Below are 24,255 nucleotides of genomic sequence, written 5' to 3' on the forward strand. Positions count from 1 at the left end.
CATTCACAAGGTTTGATATTTCAAAACTTCAATCACCTGGTCTTCATGGACTAGTGATTCAGTTTTCTGAAATGTTGATCCTTTGAAGGAGACATATATATATATATATATATATATATATATATATATATATATATATATATATATATATATATTAATATATATTATATGGGTCTACCTGATATCATCAAAATATATATATATATATATATATATATATATATATATATATATATATATATATATATATATATACTAATATATATTATATGGGTCTACCTGATATCATCAAATTTTCAGTTAATCGACCTTGAAAATCATGAGATGACACCACCAAAAAATTACTTTACCGAACAATCACATCACCAGAATATTACTCTGGGAACTCAGTCACTTAGCCTCCATTTCAAAATAAACACACCAAAGCATATCAAACCCAGCATATCCCATTATCCACTTTTACAAGAGGTTTTAAGGAATCACACAGTGAAAACTCTAGCTTGGCTAGGTTTTTCTTGTATTTTTTTTACTAACTGGATTGGTTGTGTGTCCTGTTTATTCTTATATTTATTTTTTAGATGGGATTTGTTTGCAGACACCTTAATGGTTATGGAAATAGGCTAAGCACACCAACCCTGTGTTTCCAAAGGTTAGTCAAACAGTCCACATACACTTTACTGACAAGGTCATAAGAGGTTTTAAGGAATCACACAGTGCAAACTCTAACTTTGCTAGTTTTTTCTTCTAGTCTTTTAATAATTGAATTGGTTGTGTGTCTTTAAACTCTCAGAACTACGCATACATTTTACATAACTCACTGGATTGCAAGCTGTCTCACATATAGGGCCCACAGAGTCAGGATCTGTGAGACTGCCTCTACGAAGAGACCAGTCACCAGTGGAGTACCTCAGGGCTCTCTGTTGGGCCTGCTCCTGTTTGGCATCAACTTCTTGGAAATCAAGGCTTATATCAAAGGCCTCTGTCTCACCAAGTTCAGAGATGACTGTAAATTGGGAGCTATCATAGATTCCCCCCACAACACAAATGTCTTACAAAAGGGTCTGACACAAACAAATGACTTGTGCAAAAGTCATGGATTAAAACTCAATGCAAAGAAATGCATTAGAGCGCCGTTTGGGAAAGTATCCACCCAAGCTAATTTCTTCATTGATAAAACATCCCTAAGAACTGATCTGATAGTTAGGAATCTGGGAACATATGTAGACAGTAATCAGGCATTCAACCAACAATAATCCAAGATAGCAAGAAAATCATTCTGTGTCATCCAACTCATAAGCAAGAGTATGCCATCCAGGTCCTAGGAAGTTCTAGTACTACTCTACTCAGCCCTTATCAGACCAAACATTGAGTACAAGGCTCCCTTTGGCATGTACCTAACCAGGCACATGCAACAGCTGGAACACCCACAAATATTCATCACCAGGAGAATTCAGGGTATGAATACCCTGTCCTACACAGATTGCCTTAAGGCCCTATCTCTGTACTCAGTCTCCTACAGGATAAAGAAAGACAATCTATGTCTACCATATAAGGCATCAGATCTAGCTCTGTTGTATTTCTTGCACATCCACAAGACAAACAACACTAGAAACACTAGATCCAAGGGCCTAAACTTTATCTGCAACATAAATAGAACCTGTTGGTGGAACCAATATGTGTCTCAAAGGATCACATCATGGAATAAGCTTCCCATCTACATAAAGCAGAGTTCATCCCTAACCCAATTAAATAAAAACCTTGATCATTGGATGGGAATTTGCAAATTCACTCCCTTTCTGACCTCCATGTCTCTGATGGACAGATGTTGACAACAAGTAAATTAATCTCCAAATAATATACCCCATACATAACCATTAGCTAACTCTTTACTAACATACCTCACCACATAGGTGTCCGCAGAACTCAGTAACAAAACTGGTTTGTTTAATTGTGTTAGGCCTTCTTGTAGGATGTTGGTGTTATGTGAACATGGTGAACCAGAGGCCTTTGGTTAGGCTTGCAAAGACCTTACTGGTCATTAGTCTACTATGAACCTATGAACCTGTGAAGTGCACTTCTTGTCCTTCCCCCGAGAATGTTCCTGCAATATGACAAACCCAAAGCATTCTGGTTCAATAGAATGAGCCACAACTGGCCTCACTCTCATTTCTCTTCCTCTTAAGCTGGTTCTTCCAGTGTATGAGTCATTAATCAAACTTTGTTGCCTAGATTCACGCTAGGGATCTCTTCAGCGTACCATTGACCCAGCGTACTGCAGTGAAGTTTCCCTGTTTTGTAATTGGTTTGCTGTAGTATTTTACTTATCTAATGTATGTTGCAATTACTGTAAAGGAAGCAAAAGAAATCTGGCATTGTTTTATCAATCTTTTTATCAGGGCAATTAGTGGCACTTCAATTTCATCTTCTAAAGACTAAATTATTTGTAATCAATTGATACTGTTCTTTATATTTCATTTAGAAAAAAGAGATTTGATACAGTTAGAAAATATGCCTGGCAGTTTTTAAATTATTCATTATCCTATGGCAGAAAGATCCAGAGCTACATCTCTGACCAAAAAGACCCCAGGGACCTATGTCAGGGTATTCAGCCCATAACTGACTACAGACCACTATCTTCACAATGTGAGGAAAACAAAGGATTCCTAAATATGCTGAATGTCTACTGCAGCAGATTTGAGGAAGGAAACTGAACAACAGCAAAGAAAATGCCCATCGGCCATAACGAGAAGATGCTCACTCTCAACCCAGCTGATGTCCAGATGGCACTGTGCAGAGTGGGTCTATATTATAACATCAAAGTCTTAAAACTTCGAATGTTATAATATCAACCCCTATTCAGGGAACGCTTGAAATAGCTAAGCTGCAGAACACCGAATATTTTCCTAGGGAAAGTATTCGGTGGGCCATTTCTGCGGCTTCACTATTTTCTCGACTGCGGTGTGAAGGTGACAGACCAGGTTAAGGTAAGTGTGCGAACAGACCGAAGTAAGGTGAATGTGTGATAGTTAGCGACCTTAGGGTTAGGGACCGGGTAAGGTGAGTGTGCGATAATTAGGGACCTTAGGATTAGGGAGTGGGTATGGTGAGTGTGTGTTAGTTAGGGACCTTAGGGTTTGGGAGCAGGTAATGTGAGTATGCATTAGTTAGGGAACTTAGGGTTAGGGAGCGGGTAAGGTGAGTGTGTGTTAGTTAGGGACCTTAGGGTTTGGGTTGAGTTAAGGTAAGTGGATAGCTAGTAGTGTATGTATGGTTTAGTGTAGTGTTCTGTGAAGTGTGTATGTGTGGATTATGTATTTTGGTGTGCTTGTGCTGTGTGTGTGTATTCTCGGAACAGTGAAATTTTTCCCTTGGAAAAAATTCACTGTTCTGATCTTTCGAGTATATCACATTTCGAGATTCCAAGGTCGAGCTTATGGTGTTCGACATTTTGGAATTTCAATAATGTGATGTAGACCTGCAGAGTTAACCCGAGAAAAGCAGCTAGGCCTGACAACTTCTTAGGGTGTGTGCTCAGCATCTGCGCAGTCCAACTGACAAATGTTCTCATGGATATCTTCAATAACCCTCTGAGTCAGCAAATAGTTCTGAAATCCTTTCAGGATACAACAATCATTCCATCAACAAAGAAGTCTCCACCATATTGCCTAAATGACTACTGCCCTGTAGCCCTTACCTCTACAGTGATGAAGTGCTTTGAAAGGCTGGTCAAGGATGCCACAACATCTGGGCTGCTTGCTGATCTTGACCCTCTGCAGTTTGCTTACCGAGCAAACCACTCTATGGCAGATGTCATCTCTCTAGCACGTCATCTAGAACTGGAACATCTTGAGAATAAAAACACTTAGGCGAGGGTTGTATTCATTGACTTCAGCTCTGTTTTTAACACAGTCATCCTTCTTCATCTGGTAATGAGGTTACTCCAAGTAGGCATCAATACTCCTCTTTGTAACTGGATTTTTGACTTTCTCACAGACAGACCTCAGAAAATGTGTGCAGGGAATAACTCCTCAGATAGCATCACTCTTAATACTGGAGTCCCACAAGGATATGTACTAAGTCCCTTGCTGTTCACCCTGTTAACACGTGATTGTACAGCCAGGTACAATAGAAATCACATCATCAAGTTTGCTGATGACACAAAGGTGGTGGGCCTCATCAGTAATAATGAAGAAACAGCATATAGAAATGAGGTGGAACAACTGATTATCTGTTGTGGAAATAACAACTTAGCACTAAATGCGAACAAGGCAAAAGAGATAATTGTGGACTGCAGGAAAACACCCAAGGAACATTCTCCCCTCACCATCAATGGGGAAACAGTGGAAAGAATGAAATGCACAAAGTTTTTGGGAGTGAACATTGATGAGGACTTGTCTTGGAACACAAATAATAATGCCATAGTCAAGAGAGTGCACTAGGAATTGCACATCTTAAGAAGGCTGAGAAGAGTGAATCTCCCATTGACAGTTCTCACTACCTTCTACAGAGATTATATAGAAAGCATCCTGATGAACAACCTCGTAGTATGGTATGGTATGGAAGCTGCTCTACCTCTGAACGCAAATCCCTCCAGAGAGTGGTGAAGACTGCCGAGAGGATCATTAAGACCACTTACCACCTATCCATGACTTGTACTTATCCAGCTGTCTCAGAAGGGTCAGAGTAATAATTAAAGTCTGCACTCACCCTCCTTGCAGACTGTTCTTGCATCTATCATCTGGAAAGCACTTCTGAAGCATACGTTGTAGAACTAAAAGATTCAGGAACAGTTTCTTCGCTAATGTCATCAGGGTGCTAAACTCTAGTAACCACTACACTGCATGATGGCCACCTAGTTCAGTAGAAACTGTCTCAAATCGTGCATTAACCCAGTTATCAGTCTCAGCAGTATTTGCCATGACTGTAACTTATAGCTCATCTAGGGCAGTAGCAATGCAGTAAAATATCTCTTCTTTCAGTGCAATACATGTTGTGAATTCATAAATTAACCATAGTGCAACACTCTAAGGTCCATACTGCAATACTCTAATGTTCACAGTGCAATACTCAAATGTCTCTTTCTGTGCAAGGATCAATGCAATGTCTTAACCAAGTATCTGTGCAATACTATCGTCTCATACAATGTTCACTTTGAAAAGTGTTAAAATGTATTTCTAATTATGTGCAATATTAGTCTGTCTACCTGCATGTCTGTGATGTAAAAGCTTGGTGTTATATGTGTAAATGTCTGTGAAAATGGTCTATATGTTGTCTGCACATCGAGTCCAGAGACTCAGAATTTTGTACAGTTTTTGCACTTGTGTGATTTCTGAATGACAATAAAGTTTACTTTGACTTTGATTTTAAAGAGATTTTCTTCCTAGCATGTATATTGTACAAAGAAAAAGTTTAGAAATTAAAGCAGCAATTAACGTTGTAAATATTGAATGCTGGAAAACACTGAACCATGATATAATTGAGGTAATTGCAACCAGTTAGTTTTTTTCTGTCTGTGATTTGAACATATGTATTTCAGAATAATTACAGCACAAAAGGAGGAGCATCAGTGATTATTTAAAACAAGCAGAAAAGTCAGAGCACATCAGATGACAAGGTGGGCTGTGAACATTTTCTAGCAAGCTGCTTGTTTGCCAGCTCTCTGAGGAAAGTGTGAAGAGACAAGACATTTCTCAACCAGTCCTTCAATAAAAAAAATACCTCTAGGTGTCCAAAACATTTCTAGAGTGACGACTTCTATGCTTATTTAATGCATAATTCAGACGTTGACATTTATAACTAATATAACTGACATGCAGTTAATTATAATGAAATATGAATCAGTGAATACCTCTAATGCAGTTTGAGCCATACTACTTCTTTGACTGATTCCAACAAAAAAGCTCTTGCTGACTTATATTCATTGCCACTTCATTAAATATTTCCATGAATATACTAATTATTAACACTAGCATTAATGACAGCAGATCACTTGTTCAAAATCACACTGCTTTTCCATTTTATGAGATCTCAGAAGGTGTAACAATATTACTGACCACTGTGATGATCTTCACAACCATCACAGACATCTTTGGGAACATACTAGTGGTGCTCTCTGTGTTACAAAACAAAAAACTCAGGAATGCTGGTAAGTACAGTTCTCCAAGATGTGATAGTTTAAAATGTATAGATCATGTCTACCCTTAACTTCAGCCAACTTTCAGATGAATATTATGCCACTTTATTCAGTTGTACTTCTGTAATGAAGAAGTTGTCTGACATGAAGATTGGTGGCAGTGTAGTGCACTTTGTAAGGCCATGGACTGCTGACGGAAGTGTATACAATGAAGGAAGGTATGAGTCTTATAACTTTCTACAAAACATTTTGCATCTCTAAGCAAGGAGTTGACTAGTTAACCAGAGCAAGACTACTAATTCTCACAGAAAAAATATTTTTTTTTAGTGAGTGGCAACAGTTATGCCATATATCCTTATAAATAAACAACATGCATTAATCATAATTATTTCAATGTGATGCCTCATATTCAAAACACAAAAACTAGTTGTAGTACTGGTGGCAAATTTTGTAACCTTATTATACCAAGCCTCTAGCTTATGTTTGTCTGTAGCCTGAATGTTGGTCAAGATGGGAAAAGGTAAGTAGTGGCAAGAATGGATTTGGTGGTGTCGCTAACAAACATTTTATACCTGAAGAACATTGTTAAATTCTTGTTGAGTCTTTTTATGTTATTTTCAACACCTAGGTCAAATTTAAGGTTTGTATGGGAGACTACTTCAAATTTGGTTTTGTTTAGTGAAAATATTTTGAAATTCACTTTGTCAGGTATGTGTGCTTGGAGAAAAATAGCAGTGACTTTACTTTTTCATGGCTGAGTAGTAGTTGGGCATTATGAGCCATTTCTCGACTGAGGAAAAAGCTTTTTGTGAAATATGGAGGAACTGAGGTAGATTATTAAATGCAGATAGAAATGTGAAATGATAAGCATATTGTTTAAGAGATGCTGGAACTGCAGAGATATGGAGGTCATTGATAAACATATTAAAGAGAAAGTTACCAAGAATAGAGCTTTGGTGTACACCAGTGGAAATGTGCATGTAGGAAGATGGAGTACTCTGTTCTTTTACAGACTGGATACTGTCAGTCTGTTCTTTTACAGACTGGATACTGTCAGTGTTTCAATAGCTATTTAACTGACAGTATCCAGTCTGTAAAAGAACAGACTGGATACTGTCAGTGTTTCAATAGCTATTTAACTGACAGTATCCTGTCTGTTCTTTTACAGACTGGATACTGTCAGTTAAATAGCTATTGAAACACTATAATAAAAAAGTGGATAGTCCAAGTTGAAACATTTTGTACATAAGTTTAGGGTGAGGAACTGTATTGAAGGCTTTAGACAGGTAAAGAAATAGAGAGGAAGCAAGTGTGCCTGACACCCTGTATTTGCTTATGTCAGTTAATGATAACAGGGCAGTAGTTGCTCTGGGTGCTGGGGGGAAGCCATGTTGGGTAGATGTTAAGAGACATTGTGTAGCAGATAGTGGGGGTAGTTGTTTACGAATACATCTTTCAGGAACTTTTGATTGAGTTAATATCATAATAGGCCAAAAGTTGTAGATTTCAGCAGAGATTCCACCTTTATGGAGAGGGATAAAGTATGATTTTTACCATAATGAGGATACATAAGATTCAGCTACTGACCTGCTGATAAAGACAAAGACTGTGTATGCTATGGTATCAGCAGCTGTCTTTAGATATTCAGGTAGGAGGTTGTCAGCTGCAGCGGAGCAGGGTTTGACTTTTAGTAGCATTTTTTTGGGTTTTTTTTGGTCATTGATATAGAAACCAATCCTATATGGAAGTCACTAGCAACTGATAGAGAGGATGAATAACATTCATTTGTTGAAGATGGGTGGGTGGATTAAAGCAAGTGGTAGTGTGTGCGTGTGTGTGTGTTTGTGTGTGTGTGTGTGTGTGTGTGTGTGTGTGTGTGTGTGTGTGTGTGTGTGTGTGTGTGTGTGTGTGTGTGTGTGTGTGTGTGTGTGTGTGTGTGTGTGTGTGTGTGTGTGTGTGTGTGTGTGTGTGTGTGTGTGTGTGTGTGTGTGTGTGTGGTGTATGGAGAATGTTGGTTTCAGTCTAACCTCTTGATCACATAAATAGTGGGATTGCATGTTATTGTGGGGGTGGGAAGCACTAGATGAGGGTGAAGAGTTTTTAGTTAGGGAGGTAATGCTTTGCATAAGGTGGGTATTGAATAAGATAGCAATTTCTGGTGGAAAGCTATTATGAGGCTGGGCTCCTTATATGAACCCACATATAACAGGTTATGTGCTGAGGTCCAACAGTTTTAGAGTCACTTTTGTGCTGAAGTTGTTGATGGTCATAATATTGTTTTTTTTTGTTTGTTTGTTTTTTTTTATCTAAGTTAACTTGTTTTTGACTCAGATTGGGTAATTCTCAAAAGAGTTGCAGGTTACTGGAAGTCTTATGCTTGAGACATTCTTTCTATGCTTTCTCTCTGTTAGGTATAAGGTATCAAAAGTATTGACTGCCTCACTGAGTTGGTGAGCTTTCAGGACAGACCAATTAAAAGCTTTCGTTGAATTGATGAAAGAGTCTTTATTGAATTTGCCAATTTTTTTGTAGCTATTCTCAGCCTTGTTTCTTACTCTGATCAGTATTAAGTAATTAGATCAAATCTTAGTTCAGACATATATTAGCATACAGCTTTAAGTGCTAGTTCTTGAGAAGAAAAATATTATGCTAATTTGGAAAATAAAAACAAATAACCATATATGGTACAGTTCACAGCCATGATGCCACATGTTGCTTCCTTTTTGATAAGAACTCAGTGTAATAATTCATTTCTGTATGACAGCATGGCAACTTACACCTCCGCAGTCTTACCTCATGTATAAATACAGCTGATATGGAGTTAATTTGTGTAAAAATGCAGTTTTCTATCAGGTCCATTGTTCTTTAGTCCCAAAAGCTTCTTTTATAATGGAACTATTCAGAAGATTACATCATTATAAAGCAACTGAGGAGATTGTTACAGGAATGGTCCCTGGGCTGGCATTTAGCAAATAAGAAAACACAAACGTTGAGAAAAACACCTTTATAAAACAGCAAAGCTTTCAGGTTACACACCCTTCTTCAATACTAATACAAGGTTCAATAAAACTATCCATTTAAATAAGAGTCAATATTGATCACATGACATGCAGCCCAAAAAAATCACGTGACAACTACAAAGCATTAAAATTACTAACAATAAAATATAAATACACTTTATACACATATGAAATACAATTATATAAATAAATTCATAAACCTATCTACTCATGTTTAACATCTAGCAGCATAACCTAGTACGTTGTAACTTAACCAAAACTGGTTTTAATGTAACAGCAGAATTCAAACCAGGTGAATAGTCAGCTGATAACCTTAGTATCCATTCATACACTTTTATTTCTAAAAGGTTATTGATATCACCCCCCCAATTGATGTATATACCATATCAATAACCCTAAATTTAAATTTATGTTCAATACTATGAGTACTTATATGTTTATATAAGGAATTTTTTTCGTCTGCCCTTCTTATCTCAGATTTATGCTCAATAATTTGTTTTTTTTTTAAACTTCTTAGTTGTTTTTCCCACATGAAATGAAGGACATACAGTGCAAGTTGCTAAATAAACAACATTATTACTAATACAGGTAGCTACTATATTAAATGTATGCATTTTTATGTGTTATAGGATGGGTAAATGTGTTACTAGTATTAGAATCTATAATGTCAATGCAACAGGTACAATTCATAGAGCCAAGAGTACCACGTTTAAAAGAACTTTGTTGACTACATTTTTCTTTAAAGTCTTTATAACATAGTCTGCTCTCTAATGTTTTCATGTTCCTATATGAAAAATATGCTCTATTGCCTAAAACAGCCCTGATGTCCGCGGATGCCATCAAGACAACTCTATATTTTTGAATAATATATTTAACTAAATATGTCATAGTATTATAAGTTGTCACATATCTAATTTTATCTTCCTTCAATACACACTTATTAAGATCATGTAAAGATTCATCTGATAACAGAAAAATCGGTTTCAATTTTGTTTGTCTATCCACTATAGTACTGGCTTTAATGGCTAATAGTAATTCAGAATCATAGCCACTACTTAAAAATTCATCCAATGTTTCATCTAACTGGGAAAAAAAACATATATCATCAGTATTCAATCGGCTAATTCTACTAAATTGTGCCATCACAATACCTTTAAAAACATGAGAAGCATGCATACTGGTATTATGTATATACCTGCATGAACCTCTTTTCTGTGTACAGCAGTATTGAGCAAGCCTTCCTTTAATTCAACCTTAAGATCTAAGAAAGTTATAGAACTATCTGAATAATCCATTTTAAATTTTAAGAAATCAGTAGTATTATTCAAACAATGTATACATTCAATCAATTCAGCAGGGGACCCTTTCCAAATTAAAAAACAATTGTCCACGAAATGTTGATAGAAGCATACATTCTTGTTCAAATGATTAATACTATCATAAATGTATGTCCTTTCCCATTGAAATAAAACTAAATTTGCATAAGTGTTAGCTACTGGTGTGCCCATTTCCACACCAGTAAGCTACAAGTAAAATTGTTTGTTAAACAGAAAAATATTGTTGGTTAAGACCATATCCAGTAAAGAACAAATATTTTCTATATTCCTCGCTGGTAATGAGGACTGGATGGTCAAAAAATCATGAATAGAATTAACTCCATATTCATTTGGTATAACAGCAAATAAAGATGAAATATCTAAAGTCACAAATAACAAATCCCCTCTGTTCAAAGTAGTAACATTTAAACCATTAAACCAATGTTTCAACTTAAGAATAAAATCTGTAGTATCTTTCAGAACAGTGTTACATTGTACTAAAAAAGGTTGCAACTGTTTCTGCAAGTAAACAGAAATAGGCTCAGTGAGCCAACCATTGCCAGAAACGATAGGTCGCATTGGAGGTTCACACAATGACTTATGGATCTTTGGTATACCATATAATTGTGGTACAGTAGGACAAGGGACAGTAAAAAAATGAAATAGATCTAAATCAATATCACCACTAAGTTGTAAGTCATATATCATCATATTGACAGAACTAATGCATTTCTTAACATCAACAGGTGTAATAGCTTTAAATGCATGAACATCCTGAAGCAAGGCAGCTACAGATGATAAATACTTAGTCCTATCCATAATTGCCACCACACCCCCTTTGTCTTCCTGCTTGATGACTATGTTATTATCCGCCTGTAGTTCTTTAAGAGCTAAAAATTCTTCATAAGTTAAATTATAGAATTTTTTAGTTATATTTGAATATATACATCTCAGTTCCATTTCACATAAATCATTATATGCTATAAGAACAGAAATATTAACGGATACAAATGTGCTACGCCTTCTACAAACTGATTGAGTAAAAATATTGTCCTTAAACATAACTTTTAAATTTACATTCCTAATGAACTGTTTGAGATCAGTCAGTGCAGCAACTAAGTCATCACTTGACATCGGGATAAAGCTAAGGCCTTTCTGGAGCGATGCATAATGAGAAGCTTCCAGGTTAAAACTTGACAAATTTAAAGTACCTCATATTATCGTCGGATTATTTTCCCTTGCTTGGCCAGACTGTTGTTCTTGCGTTTGGTTGGATATGCTGTTTGTCTTATAATTGGTCTCCCTCTCGATGTAGATCGCTCTATCACTCTCTCCGGCTGGTCTAGTTGAAAACACTTTTAAAAAAGGTTTAATGTCGACTGGTGCATTTTTTTAGCATCATTAGTTTTTCTATTATCATTCCCACTCTCCATTTCTCCCCCAGTCAAACGTGAGGCAGCACTTGCATCAGCTGATTGTGACACAACCAAAGTAAGTGTGGTCATGACCATATTATTGGATTCATTAACTGATGCCAGTTCCTGAGAGGAGCTGACTATTCACCTGGTTTGAATTCTGCTGTTACATTAAAACCAGTTTTGGTTAAGTTACAACGTACTAGGTTATGCTGTTAGATGTTAAACATGAGTAGATAGGTTTATGAATTTATTTATATAATTGTATTTCATATGTGTAAAAAAGTGTATTTATATTTTATTGTTAGTAATTTTAATGCTTTGTAGTTGTCACGTGATTTTTTTGGGCTGCATGTCATGTGATCAATATTGACTCTTATTTAAATGGATAGTTTTATTGAACCTTGTATTAGTATTGAAGAAGGGTGTGTAACCCAAAAGCTTTGCTGTTTTATAAAGGTGTTTTTCTCAACGTTTGCATTTTTTATTGGATATTTTTTACAGCGTCTCAGATTTGTAGCAATTTAGAAAATAAGAACAGGTTTTCAGTACGGAAGAGACTATTGATTCAGGATTTTGTTGTGTGTGTGCAGAAATGTAGTTTCTAGAAAATACATGGGATGTATTTAGAATGTCCATCACAATAATTATTGCACTTTGTTCTGATCATCTGTAGCTGTTTTGCACCAGTACGTTATAATGGTATGTCAGGCTGTGCCATCCAAATGGTACACCACTGAAGTATGTTAGGCATCTCTGTCATTGTCTGTTACTGGCACAGAGATGAACTACTAAAACAATATATATTCTCATGTGAGAAGAAAGACAAATGTACAAGAAAATAGCTCAGGTACTTAGATTGAAAAGCAGTTTCACTAGTGAATTTAGCTTCACTGAAAATAATTTATTATCCAAAATCAGTGTTTTTATCTCATTAAAAAATTATTGCAGCAGACTTTGGTATATTTTAAAAATAACATTTAATATGGATGATGGGTAGGAAGAGTCTGGTTGTAGTAAGGCACTGATGTCTTTAGTACTGTTAGTAGCAAAAAAGACATAATAAGAAGATGGAAAACAAATATAAAACACTCACTCACTCAAGGAAGTGTTAAGATTTATGAAATAAATTAAAATGAAGGAAAAAATGCATCAAACAGGGAACATAGCAAGTTACTAGAGATGGCATGCAATGCATATGAACAATATACTCAGTGTCTTATTTAGATAAATTAATGTTTAAGCAACTGTATGGAGATAGAACACAGCTGTTGTAGTCAAAGGTTTTATAAGCTGATATTTGAAGGGTTCATGATGCTTGTCTTTTTATTTCTTTGGTTACTGAATGTTAGTGGCCTATGCGAACTATTAAAATCAGTAAAAAGATACAAGATTTAAGAGGCTGATCTTAAGTTGTGACAACTGTAAAATGTAGAACAAAAGTCCAACATGCAAAAAACCGAATGAAGTAAAATAAAAGAGTTAGCAGGGAAGTAACATGGGTGAAAAGATATCCTAAACATTTTCTAATTATTTTTTGTTGGTTGATGCAAGCTTTTTGCAGTTCTTTCTCATGTAAAAAAACATTTCATTATGTTCAATAAATAAATAAAACACCAGCAAGAAAAAACATACACATTATACACAGAAAAAAAGAAATAAAAGATGTAGTTATCAAGTTTGATACATAAAAGCAGGCTCAGAAGTTGAGACTGAAAAATATCGTAGCATTAGGCAGACATGAAGCAAAATAGGTAATGGGAAAATTGCAGACTAAATAATGAAATCTAGAGAAAGAATACATTGACTGATTGGAAAAGTGATTATGCTGTGATAATTGACCTGTACTAAATGTTTACTGCTGATATCGCATTAACTAATGTAACAGTTAAATGGGTGATTTCATACTTGCGACCTAGGGTGTATAGTTGTTGACCATAATTTATTTGTTCTAAGTGTTATATGCTATGCTGATGTTTATTTCACTCTCAATTGAATCATTATAAATACTTCATTTCTGTTTGAAAAATTGTTGGGGTGAAAGGCATATTCTTTACTTGCTTAGCTTCTGTTTTATCTGTTAGTTTCAACAATTAGAATTGTGATTAGGTGCTAGTGAGGAATACTAACCATTTCTACTGTGTAATGTTGATTTCCATCAAGTTTATCTTTCAATTATTACCAAAATGTGATATAATATGCATTCATTTTGTGCCCTACAAGAAACTCTAGACATATTCATTAACCCAGGAAATGAATTATTCCATACATGAGAGAAGTCAGGTTATTGTATAATATGTTCTACTTCAGCTTCAGTTAATTATGATAAAGGTAACAATTTTTGGCTTGCACATGGCCTCCAATTTATATCACAGCATTTTTTTGTAGTACAACTACTGACATGTTTTCATAAAATAAACTCTTAGACATCATTCGTAATTTGATTGTATAAGATTAATGTGGGTAGCATAGATCTTTGGTGCGATTCAAATAACAATTCAGGTGCAGTAATTCTGATTTAATAGAAGTTTTCCATTCAACACAGATAGAATGAGATACTCAGGATTTAATTATTTGTTTTAGAATGTGTTAGTCCATTAATATGTCAACCATGTTATTATCAGTTTATACCCCTCATGCAAATAGAGCATATTTTTTTTCATGCTTATTTAAGAATGCCTCTGCATTTCTTATCCATAATATGATTCCTTCTGATAATTAAAACTCTCTTCGGCATCAGCTTTTTACAAATTACTTTCTCATGCAAAACATTCAAACAGAGATAGTTGGCAGTTGTAAGTCTTCAGCTATGCATGCAATCTGTTCGGTCCTTAATGGGCATTATTTAGTAAGGACAGGAGCTATGTTTTTTTTTTCTTTTTTTAGTCTCAAATATACTATGCTTGAGGATTGGCTTCTCCTTATTCTGTAATTCTTTTTGTAACTTTAACACTGATTACAAGTCATACCCTGCAACCTTCTGTGATCATTCATGGATGTATGTCCATCTAAAGAGCTCACTCACTAAAAAAAAAATCAGATCTGAAGAATTAATCCATGTTGTTTCAAAGAAGTCAGAGTTGCTGCCCAATTTCTCTTCTGAATTCAGTTTCACTTTTCAAATCAACATGATGTTAATATATAATTTGATACTTGATGGACTGTATTTAAGTCTTTGCTAAGAGGAATGCATATTAGTAAAGCCTCATACTTGGAAAAACTTAAACTAGAATAATGTAATCTCTGGATTTCCAAACATTTTCTTCAAAGATCTCAGGAAATGCTTTGTCATGAAGTTTTTACTCTAAAATCAATCCGATGGGAAATGAAGCCAGTATATATATATCTAACCAGTTTCTTTTTAAAGCCAAAATTGGGACTAAGTATGTAAAATTAGCAGCTGTGCATTCAAGGTTATTAGCTAACCTGCTGAAATTGAAGTACTGTTTTAACACTATTTATTCTCGAATGATGAATGATACATTGCTTGTGCAGCTATGAGATAAATCATCAGTGATTTTATAATGCATACATTGTTATTTATGTTTCTACTTACCCACAAATACATTGAGACAATATTAGGAATTAGCTTAGCATCTTTAAGACAATTCATATTTCAGTGGAAATTCCAGTCTTTTCAGCTAGACCATATTCTTATCAAGTTATACAATCATATTGAACTCCATGCTATTACAGATGTAAATAATCATATTTAATTCCAGGGTACTATAAATAAATATCTGAACCAAACCAAAGCTATTTTCACTTTTTTATTTAACTCAAAATTATTAAACTCTTCCTTTTAGTAACTTAAATACAAAAATCTATGTTTCCATTTTACCCTCCCCCAAAAATACCTAGTTGCATGTACTGTTATTTGATGTTACATCCAAAAATTCAGTCTGTTTTAATGTAGTTAAGAAAGACCCAGGGTAAAAACTTTTAATGTTCGATTTACTTCTTATGCACAATAACAAACTTGCCAATCAACTGGTATTCTTTGCTCTTTATGTTAGTAAAGTATTTGATTGAGTTTATGTATCTTTCCTCTTTGCAGAATGAGATATTTTCTATTTAGTTTATACATGCCATTAAATCTTAATAAGATTCAGCCTTGGCTAACTTGCCCATTAATGGTCAGCTGTTGGTTCCAACTCAGATTTTAAATAGCACGATGACAGCTTGACCCATTTGCTCTTACCATTTAGTTTTATTCTTTGGAATGCTTGCTCTCTAGACATCTCATATAACCAGACTTTTAAGGGAACAAAATAAACAGCTCTTATATCAGTATTACCACCCTTGCTGTCATACTTCTGCTTCCAAAATCACCCAAAACTTTACTAAGGCTAGTAAAAATAATCCATCAGTATAGTAATATATTCCCAGTTTATGGTTCCAGAATCATGAGTCAGCGCTTCTTTGTTGTAATATAAGTATTTATCTGGACTTAAATATTTAGGTTAAAAAAAATAAAACTGATTTTTGTTCTACTATTTCTGATTAATCCATATTTAAATAATTGAAATAATCCAAATGTTAGTCTTCTAACTAAAAGTTCCATTGTGAAAATGAATATATTTGCTAGAGTTTTTCTAAACACTTCATTTCTCATATTGACTTAGACTTCTTTATCTTTTAATTTTTTATTTATTAAAATAATCCAGAAAAAAAGACCTCATAAGATTAGTGTAAATGCTGACAAATTAAAAATCAAAATTTGGTATTAAAATGCCTAATCTTATTTTGTTTTGTTTTCTTTTCTTTTCTTTTTGCACTGCATCCAGAATTATTACACTATTTACAGTCTTGTGCCATTAGGATACTCTGTCAATACGCTACTTTGGGTTTCCTTAATCAAGGTCTTAATTCATCAAGCAGGTATATATTAAAAATTAACTGTTTTCTTAGCAAAACTTTTAAACTGATTTGTTAAACGTCCTTCCATTTTGCAATTCCTGATTCTAGGTATTCAAAATTGTATTAAGAAGATTAATTTTCTTTAATGATTTTTTTTCCTACTTGGAACTTAATCAGAACACCCAGATATAAAACCATACTCAAAGCTCTTATCATTGCTGGTTATCCTACACTTTAAATCACATGTCTGTATTACACTGTATGGAACAAAAAGCTGTTACTAACCTATATTTTAAAGGAGCGTTAGCATATTCCTAGAAGTTAATCCATACAATTACATTTGATTTGTACTTCATTATCTTTTTTTGTTGAACAGAGAAAAAAAATAGAACTGTTTTCCACATGTATAAACAATGCAAAAAACATCCCTTCTTGTCTTTCAAATATAATTTAATTGTCATTTCAGTATAACGCATAATCATTTGTCTACTGGTCACAACATTTAAAGAGGTCAATATAAATTTGGACTGAGCATAAATGTACAAACATGCATATCAGTTCTTACCTTATTCAAAATATAATTGCTAGTACTACTTACAAACACATGAGTCTGGAGTGTTTCTTCTCGGGCCTTTGTTGAAAATTAGCTTTGTTCCAAATTGGACTTTCCCAATAAACAAATGTTAAATAAAATAAAATAAATAAAGTAGTAATTCAAGACAATGAAGAATATTTACATAACACCTCATAAAATAGCTGCTGTGGGGAAATGCCACCACCAGAATGCTGAGTCTGTGGTAAAGATTCAGTGGTAGATTTAATACAATTTTTGTTCTGTGATGCTATCATGCCTAAATGGGATGTTAAACTTAATAACCTGGCAATTGTTATTTGTATCAGTAGGAACTATGGCTCTAAATGATTTGATTGTTTATCTGGTATTCTTATTTTGTAGCATTCTTCTCAGTAAAATGTATCTGTTTATCTTTGTTTCAGCTTGGATCAAGTTTTTTTCTTACAAAATGTGAAGAACATTGGATACTTTTCTGTTGACTTGTGAAAGGCAGTTATTGAAATACAACTCTCATTTTGAAAATACTCTAAAATGTTTATGGGATAATGAAAAAAATCATAACCTACAGTTTAAGTTTACCAAAGTGTGTTTAAAAAGACTCATATGCTTTGTGTTTTGATTTTATAAAATATATATTTCCATCCCTGCAGTTGACCATCCTTTCCTGGGTCTACTAAACTAATCTTAGCCTCCCCCAGCATCAAGTTGATCCAGGTCCAGGGACAGTGAGGACATTAAGCATTAAGGATGATGTTGCAGTATCATACTGATGCTAGGGAGCATGTTTTCAACCTAATTACACCTCAACAACTTTACAAGTATCATAACTGCTTCAGCAAGCGGTGCATGTGTGCTTTCATGCAAAAATAATGATTGGTCAAATGATTATATACAAATAGCTCATAACATTGCATTTGCAGTGAGCCTAGGCTACCTCCCATCCTGGAGGATGGGTGAATTGATGTTGGCTACTCATTTGCTTCATCCCTGCATGGCCCCCTCCAGATCCCATTCCAGTAGTTAAACACTAGTTGTCTGTGTCACATTATCTGTACCACAGAGTTGCTTTCTACAGTATATTGTTACTGACATAACCATGGTTCTCTTCATCACATAATCTGCATGCTTCAGGAAAGCTGGTAGCATGAGCTTGCTATAATAAGCCAGGTATGCTTGTAGCCCCTTACTGTTATAATTATATCACATAGTTTGCACTGTTTATGTGTTTTGTATGACGATAATGGAGCATTTACTCTAGAACAATGTCTGTATCTGTTTTTATTTTTATTTTTTTATCATATTTTGTCAGCAACTGATAGTTTACAGTTTTTGAGTATCATTGTTGTGTGATGCAGCCCATGTTTTTGATGAAAATAATAAAAATCATATTGTTACAAAATAGTCGTTTGAGGATTTTCTCTCCAGGAATTCACTGTATCAGTGTGCCAGTTTTCTCTTTTGTTAAACAAATGCAAATAAATAAATTATGTATCTGATGTGAAGACTACAGTGGAGCACACCACAATTTAGTAAAAAGTATCAAAAGGGTTTCTGAAAAAAAATATGACAGGTGCACAAATTCAAAATGCTTTATAATGTACTCTTTATTAATTCTGTTAGTAATAGGGATATCAAGACCTTAATCCATCAACACCTTCTACCTTTAAAACAAAACAAAAGGGGATTGGGGAAATGCCAGCCCCCTTATAAAAAGAAATACTAATAAATGTTAGCAAATTTTGGCCGACTGCACACAGTTCTCAAGCTTTTATGACATAAGGTTATAGCATTCAGTCAGTGTGATTCAGTACCTGATATATGTAATTTTGACAAAGTTATTAATCCTAAAATTTATTTTTGAGCTAATATATCATTTTAATATCTAAAAACATAAGCATCTTGAAAATGTCCTGCACATCATACGACCTTTAGTGATCTGACTTTGTGCACTAAAAGTAATGGTGCTGTTAAGTGAATTTCAATAAAATAAAGAAATCACTGGACAACATTAATTATTAACTTATAGATTATTACAGAACATATTCTTTGTTTCTTTGTGACCATGTAAGCTTCCTCAGTTTATAAATGGTTTTTCGATAAGCAAACACTCCATTATCATAGGTGACTTAATTACTCTACAACAACTGGGACACTTAAAATCAATGTCCCAGATATGATCCCAGGGTCTTTGTTAGTTAATATTAAAACCATTATGACCAAATATCATATAGCATATTTAACAGGTTTTAGAAAATGCTACTGCTACTAAATCATTGAAACGTTCACACGTTACTCTGATATATAAAAAAGGGGATAAAGAAGTTAAAAACTGTATGCCTATCAGCTTGACTTCCATACTTGGAAAATGTTTTAAAGATGTGAGATTGATTTAATTTTCAAAACCAACAGTAGTATTGTAATTAGTGATATTACACAACATGGTTATATAAAATACAGATATATGTTATGCAACATAATATGTTTTTATGAATAAATTATGGTAGCTTTTGATTTAGCACTTGTTCCAGGTGTAATAGTCTTAACCAAAGCCTTCAACTGTTTATCATTTTCATCCATTTATAAAATTCTAATTATACTGAATACTAACTGTTACATCATTAGATAGATAATGGAATGGCTATAGGACAGGGAAGCAATGTGTTAAATATGCACTGCAATACATTATTTAGTAATTGGTCTGTATTATCACAAGTTCTACAGGGATCAGTGTTTGGGACCTATACATAATGTCTTTTCAACCATTCTACGAAATAGATATCTGTGGATCCATAAGTACGTGGATGACTATGTTGGGATTTGTTGTACAAAACAATTAAGATTTTGCTACAGGTTTAACATGTAGTTGAGGCAAATGTAATATCATGTATTTTAGTGAAAAATACAAAGGAATCCAGTCTACTTAGATGAAGTAGAACTTAATGAAGTTCACAAATATAAAGATTTTGTTATTACTATTACTTCTGATTTGTCATTTAGAACTCATGCAAATCAGATCAGTACAAAGACCATGAACTTGACAGGATATTTACTGAAGAATTTAACCATCAAGAGATATTGGATACATGACATATATAAGACCTGTCATAGAACATTGCAGCATGTTTTTTATCTAGTCTCAGAGTCAGGTGAAAACTCTTCATAGGTGCATAGTTCATATGAGGTTACTAGGCTAGCAAACCTAGAACCTTTACAAACATAGCCATGTTAATCCCAAGCATACCCATTTGTTCTTTCTGGGTAGTTTGCAGAATGAATTTATGAACAGACTGGGTCTATGATCAACATTGGCTACTCCTGTCCATGAGGGGCATGGGTGCCACCCAGGGGCGAATTTGCAGTCTGCCATCAAATTATCTAAGTTGCATTTGAATAGGAACAAGTGAGGAGCTCTGTATAATGTAAATAGGAAGTCTATTCCAAAGAAGCAGCCGTCTCTGGGAGACATATCTTTCTCTGTTGAATGATCTGTTAATGTCACAAGCTAGGTTGAGATCCTGAGACTGAGTGACTCTTGTGCCATTTGACTTGAGGATGTGCAGCATTTCCATTAGGGCAGATTGCCCTATAGAAAAAAACAAGTCCAGGAGGATGAGGTGCCCAAAACAAAACCAATAAACAGGAAGAAGAGATAGATGTATTAAGGACCTTATGGAAAACAAACTTGGGAGAAACTTAATTAGAAAAGTGGGTACTTTCAAGTGTGGAGCATGCCAACAATGCCCTTTTATAGCGGATACTTCTGAAATTACTGTCAGTAACAGGAATAGACACATTACCTCTAAATCCTATTTTAATTGTGAAAGTAAGGGACTTGTTTACATTGCAACCTGTAAGAAATGTAAAGCATGTTACATAGATAAGACAGAAAGGTGTTTAAAGAAAAGAATATATGAACACATTTATGACATTAAGAAGGGTAACAACAGAAATGCATTATATAAACACACTTTGAGCTGTGAAGGTGTTTCTTACAGTTTTTTTGTATTAGATGAAGTGGTAATGGATGGTAGGGCTGGTTCTTGGGAGACCATGTTGGAATATAGAGAGGTTTACTGGCAACTAGTATTTAAAGCCAATAAGTGGCCGGGTTTGAATGGCATGGTCTCCCTAGCCCCAGTTTTAAAATTAAGAGCTGTGAAGTTATGAATTTCATGCACATGTGGCTCGAAATATTGTTCAACAAGATTGATTTTACTTGATTTTTTTACATTAATTTATTCATTTTTAACATGCATTCATTTTTTTATATTCATCTGTTTATTTACTACAGGTTTTGAAAGTGTGTTTTTAGATATTTAAAAGTGTTTTAAACAGGGAAAAGTTGTATTTATTATGCCTGTTTTTATGGCATGTTTAGAAAAGTGTTGAAATTTAATTCAGTGTCACAGGATTTTAAGTTTTGTCAGTGTACAAAGGTATAAATGGGGAGGGGTTTGGATTGTCAGCATTTTTCTGATGAAGCTGGAGACGAAAACGAACTGGTAGTAGTTTCAGTGTTATCATTGTGTGCTGTGTTGTGCTTTGCTTGCTGTGGAACACATTAAATGCTTTAAGGTAGTTACAGCTTGCGGGTGCTTTTTTCCTGTTTACAGATTGCCCTATAGGCCAGGCAGAAGTCAACTCTCAGCAGCCAGTAATATACCGAATTAAGTGACAGGACTTTCAGTCTGTCCATGTAGATCATGGTTTGATGTCCCTGTATTTCCTTATTGAGAAACCTCTAAGAACTCTTTAGCTGCTGCAGGTGTCTGGAAAGGTATGTGCAAAAGAGTGCATTATACTTTATTGATGGTCTGATGGGGGTCGAGTACAGTGGAGTTATAACATCCCTTAACTTGGATGCTATGCCTTTGCTTATGAAGAATGCTACGTAAAAGGCTTTCCTAACCACTGTAGAAACTTGATGGTCAAAGTTTAGATTGCTATCAACCTGTGTTCCCAAGTCTCACACCACTGGTTTAGAACTCAGGGGCATGCTGTCGATATTGCAATTTGTAAGGAATTCCATTTTGCCAAAGGGAATAATAACATATATATATATATATATATATATTTTTTTTTTTTTTTTTTTTTTTGCATTTCATTTTAGACCATGGCTTTGGCCACCAATCATTTGTTTGTGTTAGCTCTTCTTGTAATATGTTGACATCATTGGGGGACTCGGTGATTGTTCCAAGTTTGCAGTCATCAGCAAGCTTGGTGAGCCAAAGACCATCTACTTTGGCCTGGACGTCTGAGAAATAGATGTCAAACAGTAAGGGGCCCAGCACAGAGCCTGTGGTACTACACTGTTGATGGGTCTACTAGTGGAGGTGGAGTCACCAATTTTGACAGAACATGTTCTGTTTGTGAGCCAAATGGCTACCCATCTATTAACATAAGGGTTAATCCCTACCTGGGAGAGTTTCTCAAAAATACCAGAGTGGGAAATTATGTCAAAAGCCTTGGCAAGCTGAAGCTGTTTGTACTGTCTTACCTTCATCCATAGATTTGGTGGCATTCTCCAAGAAGTCCACTAAGTTTAATAAGCATGATCTATCCTTAGCAAAGCCAGACTGGGTTGGGTCCAGCTTTTGGAGGTCACCTATATCCTTATTGGTAAGGTCCATGAAAAACAGTTCCATGGCCTTGCAGATGAGACAGGTTATACTTATGAGTCTATAGTTCCCAGGGTCAGTTGATGCCCCCCCCCTTTGTGCAGGGGGATTACTGTTACTGCTCTGCATTCTGCAGGAACATAGCCAATTCTAAAGCAATAATTAAAAGAACGTAATGTGGGTCCACTTGTTTTAGATTGTTTAGTAAACAACCTGGGATAATATCTGTTCCCATTGAGGCTGTGTTCTTGGTCTTTGCAAATGCAGAGATGACCTGTTCTCTTGATATGCTAGGCAGAGGGCTGGCATCAGGCATGCTTTGGAATATGGTAGGTGGTGAAAGGAGTGTAAAGTTTGCACTGAATCTGTCAGCAAGCAGGTTGATGATATCTTCCAGTGTAGTATGAATGCTCCCATCAACAACCAGTTCAGCTCATAGCTGAGCATTCCCTTTTGGACTTCGGATGTAGCTAAAGAACACCATGTGATTTTCTTTGGCTAGAGATGCAATTTAAGTTTTGTAATTTGCTTTAAAATGACTTTACAAGATTTCTTATTTTCTTGTTTAGGCTTAGGAGAGAACTCTTCCTCTGCAGAATAATATCCCTCTTGCTTTTGGACAACAGTTTCGTCCTCTTGTTATATAATCTGTCTATACTTGAAGTCCAACACGATAACTTGTTTTTATAGAAAGACCTGGTTTTGATCTGGTCAGGTACAGCAGAGTATATGTAGTCGCTTAAGTGTTATATCATCACTTAGTAGGCTGTAGTTAGCTTTGGTAAAGTTTTTTTTATAATTTTTGCTCCTGTGAGGGTGTCAGTTCCAGTAAGTTACTTTATATGAGACTGATTTGTGGTCTGACCTAACCGCAGAAGGTATCACGCATGAGGAAGTACAGTAACCCCCCCCCCCCATGTTGGAGAGGACTATGTCCAGAACATTAAATCTCCTAGTGGGAATACAGACTATCTGTTCCAGAGCATTTGTGTTAACAAAGTCCAGAAACCTCTGGGCAAGTGAGTTTTTGCTCATGTATGTCTATGGAAGGGTAGTTGAAATCTCCCATGACTAATGTGTTGGACTGTATGGCGGGGGACTCCAGTAAATTGAGGTAGGTGGTGTGCTTATCCTGGTTCATGGTGGGGATCTATAGTTAGCAATGATGTGGTATGGCACTTTCCCAATAATTAATTGGAAATGGAGTAGTTCAAGAGAGTTATGCTGTTTGACCAGTCTCAAAGTATATTTGGTTTTAATGAAGATGGATACACCTCTACCTTTGGTTCCTTTACAGTCATTTTGAGGTATGGATGTGT

General features: G+C 35.1%; 1 protein-coding gene across 1 annotated transcript in view; it reads left to right on the plus strand.

The window, feature by feature from the left end:
* The first annotated feature begins 5,943 nt into the window (after positions 1 to 5,943).
* LOC122808275 (melatonin receptor type 1C-like) overlaps positions 5,944 to 24,255 on the plus strand; it is a 28,738-nt gene continuing 10,426 nt past the window's right edge. Inside the window, exon 1 of the mRNA XM_044079239.1 lies at positions 5,944 to 6,145. Coding sequence (XP_043935174.1) covers positions 5,944 to 6,145 — 202 coding nt within the window. The remainder of the gene's footprint in view (positions 6,146 to 24,255) is intronic.

The sequence above is a fragment of the Protopterus annectens genome, chromosome 8.part0 (assembly GCF_019279795.1).
Source record: "Protopterus annectens isolate FY-2018-M chromosome 8.part0, PAN1.0, whole genome shotgun sequence".
In the NCBI taxonomy this organism is placed as follows: Eukaryota; Metazoa; Chordata; order Ceratodontiformes; family Protopteridae; genus Protopterus; species Protopterus annectens.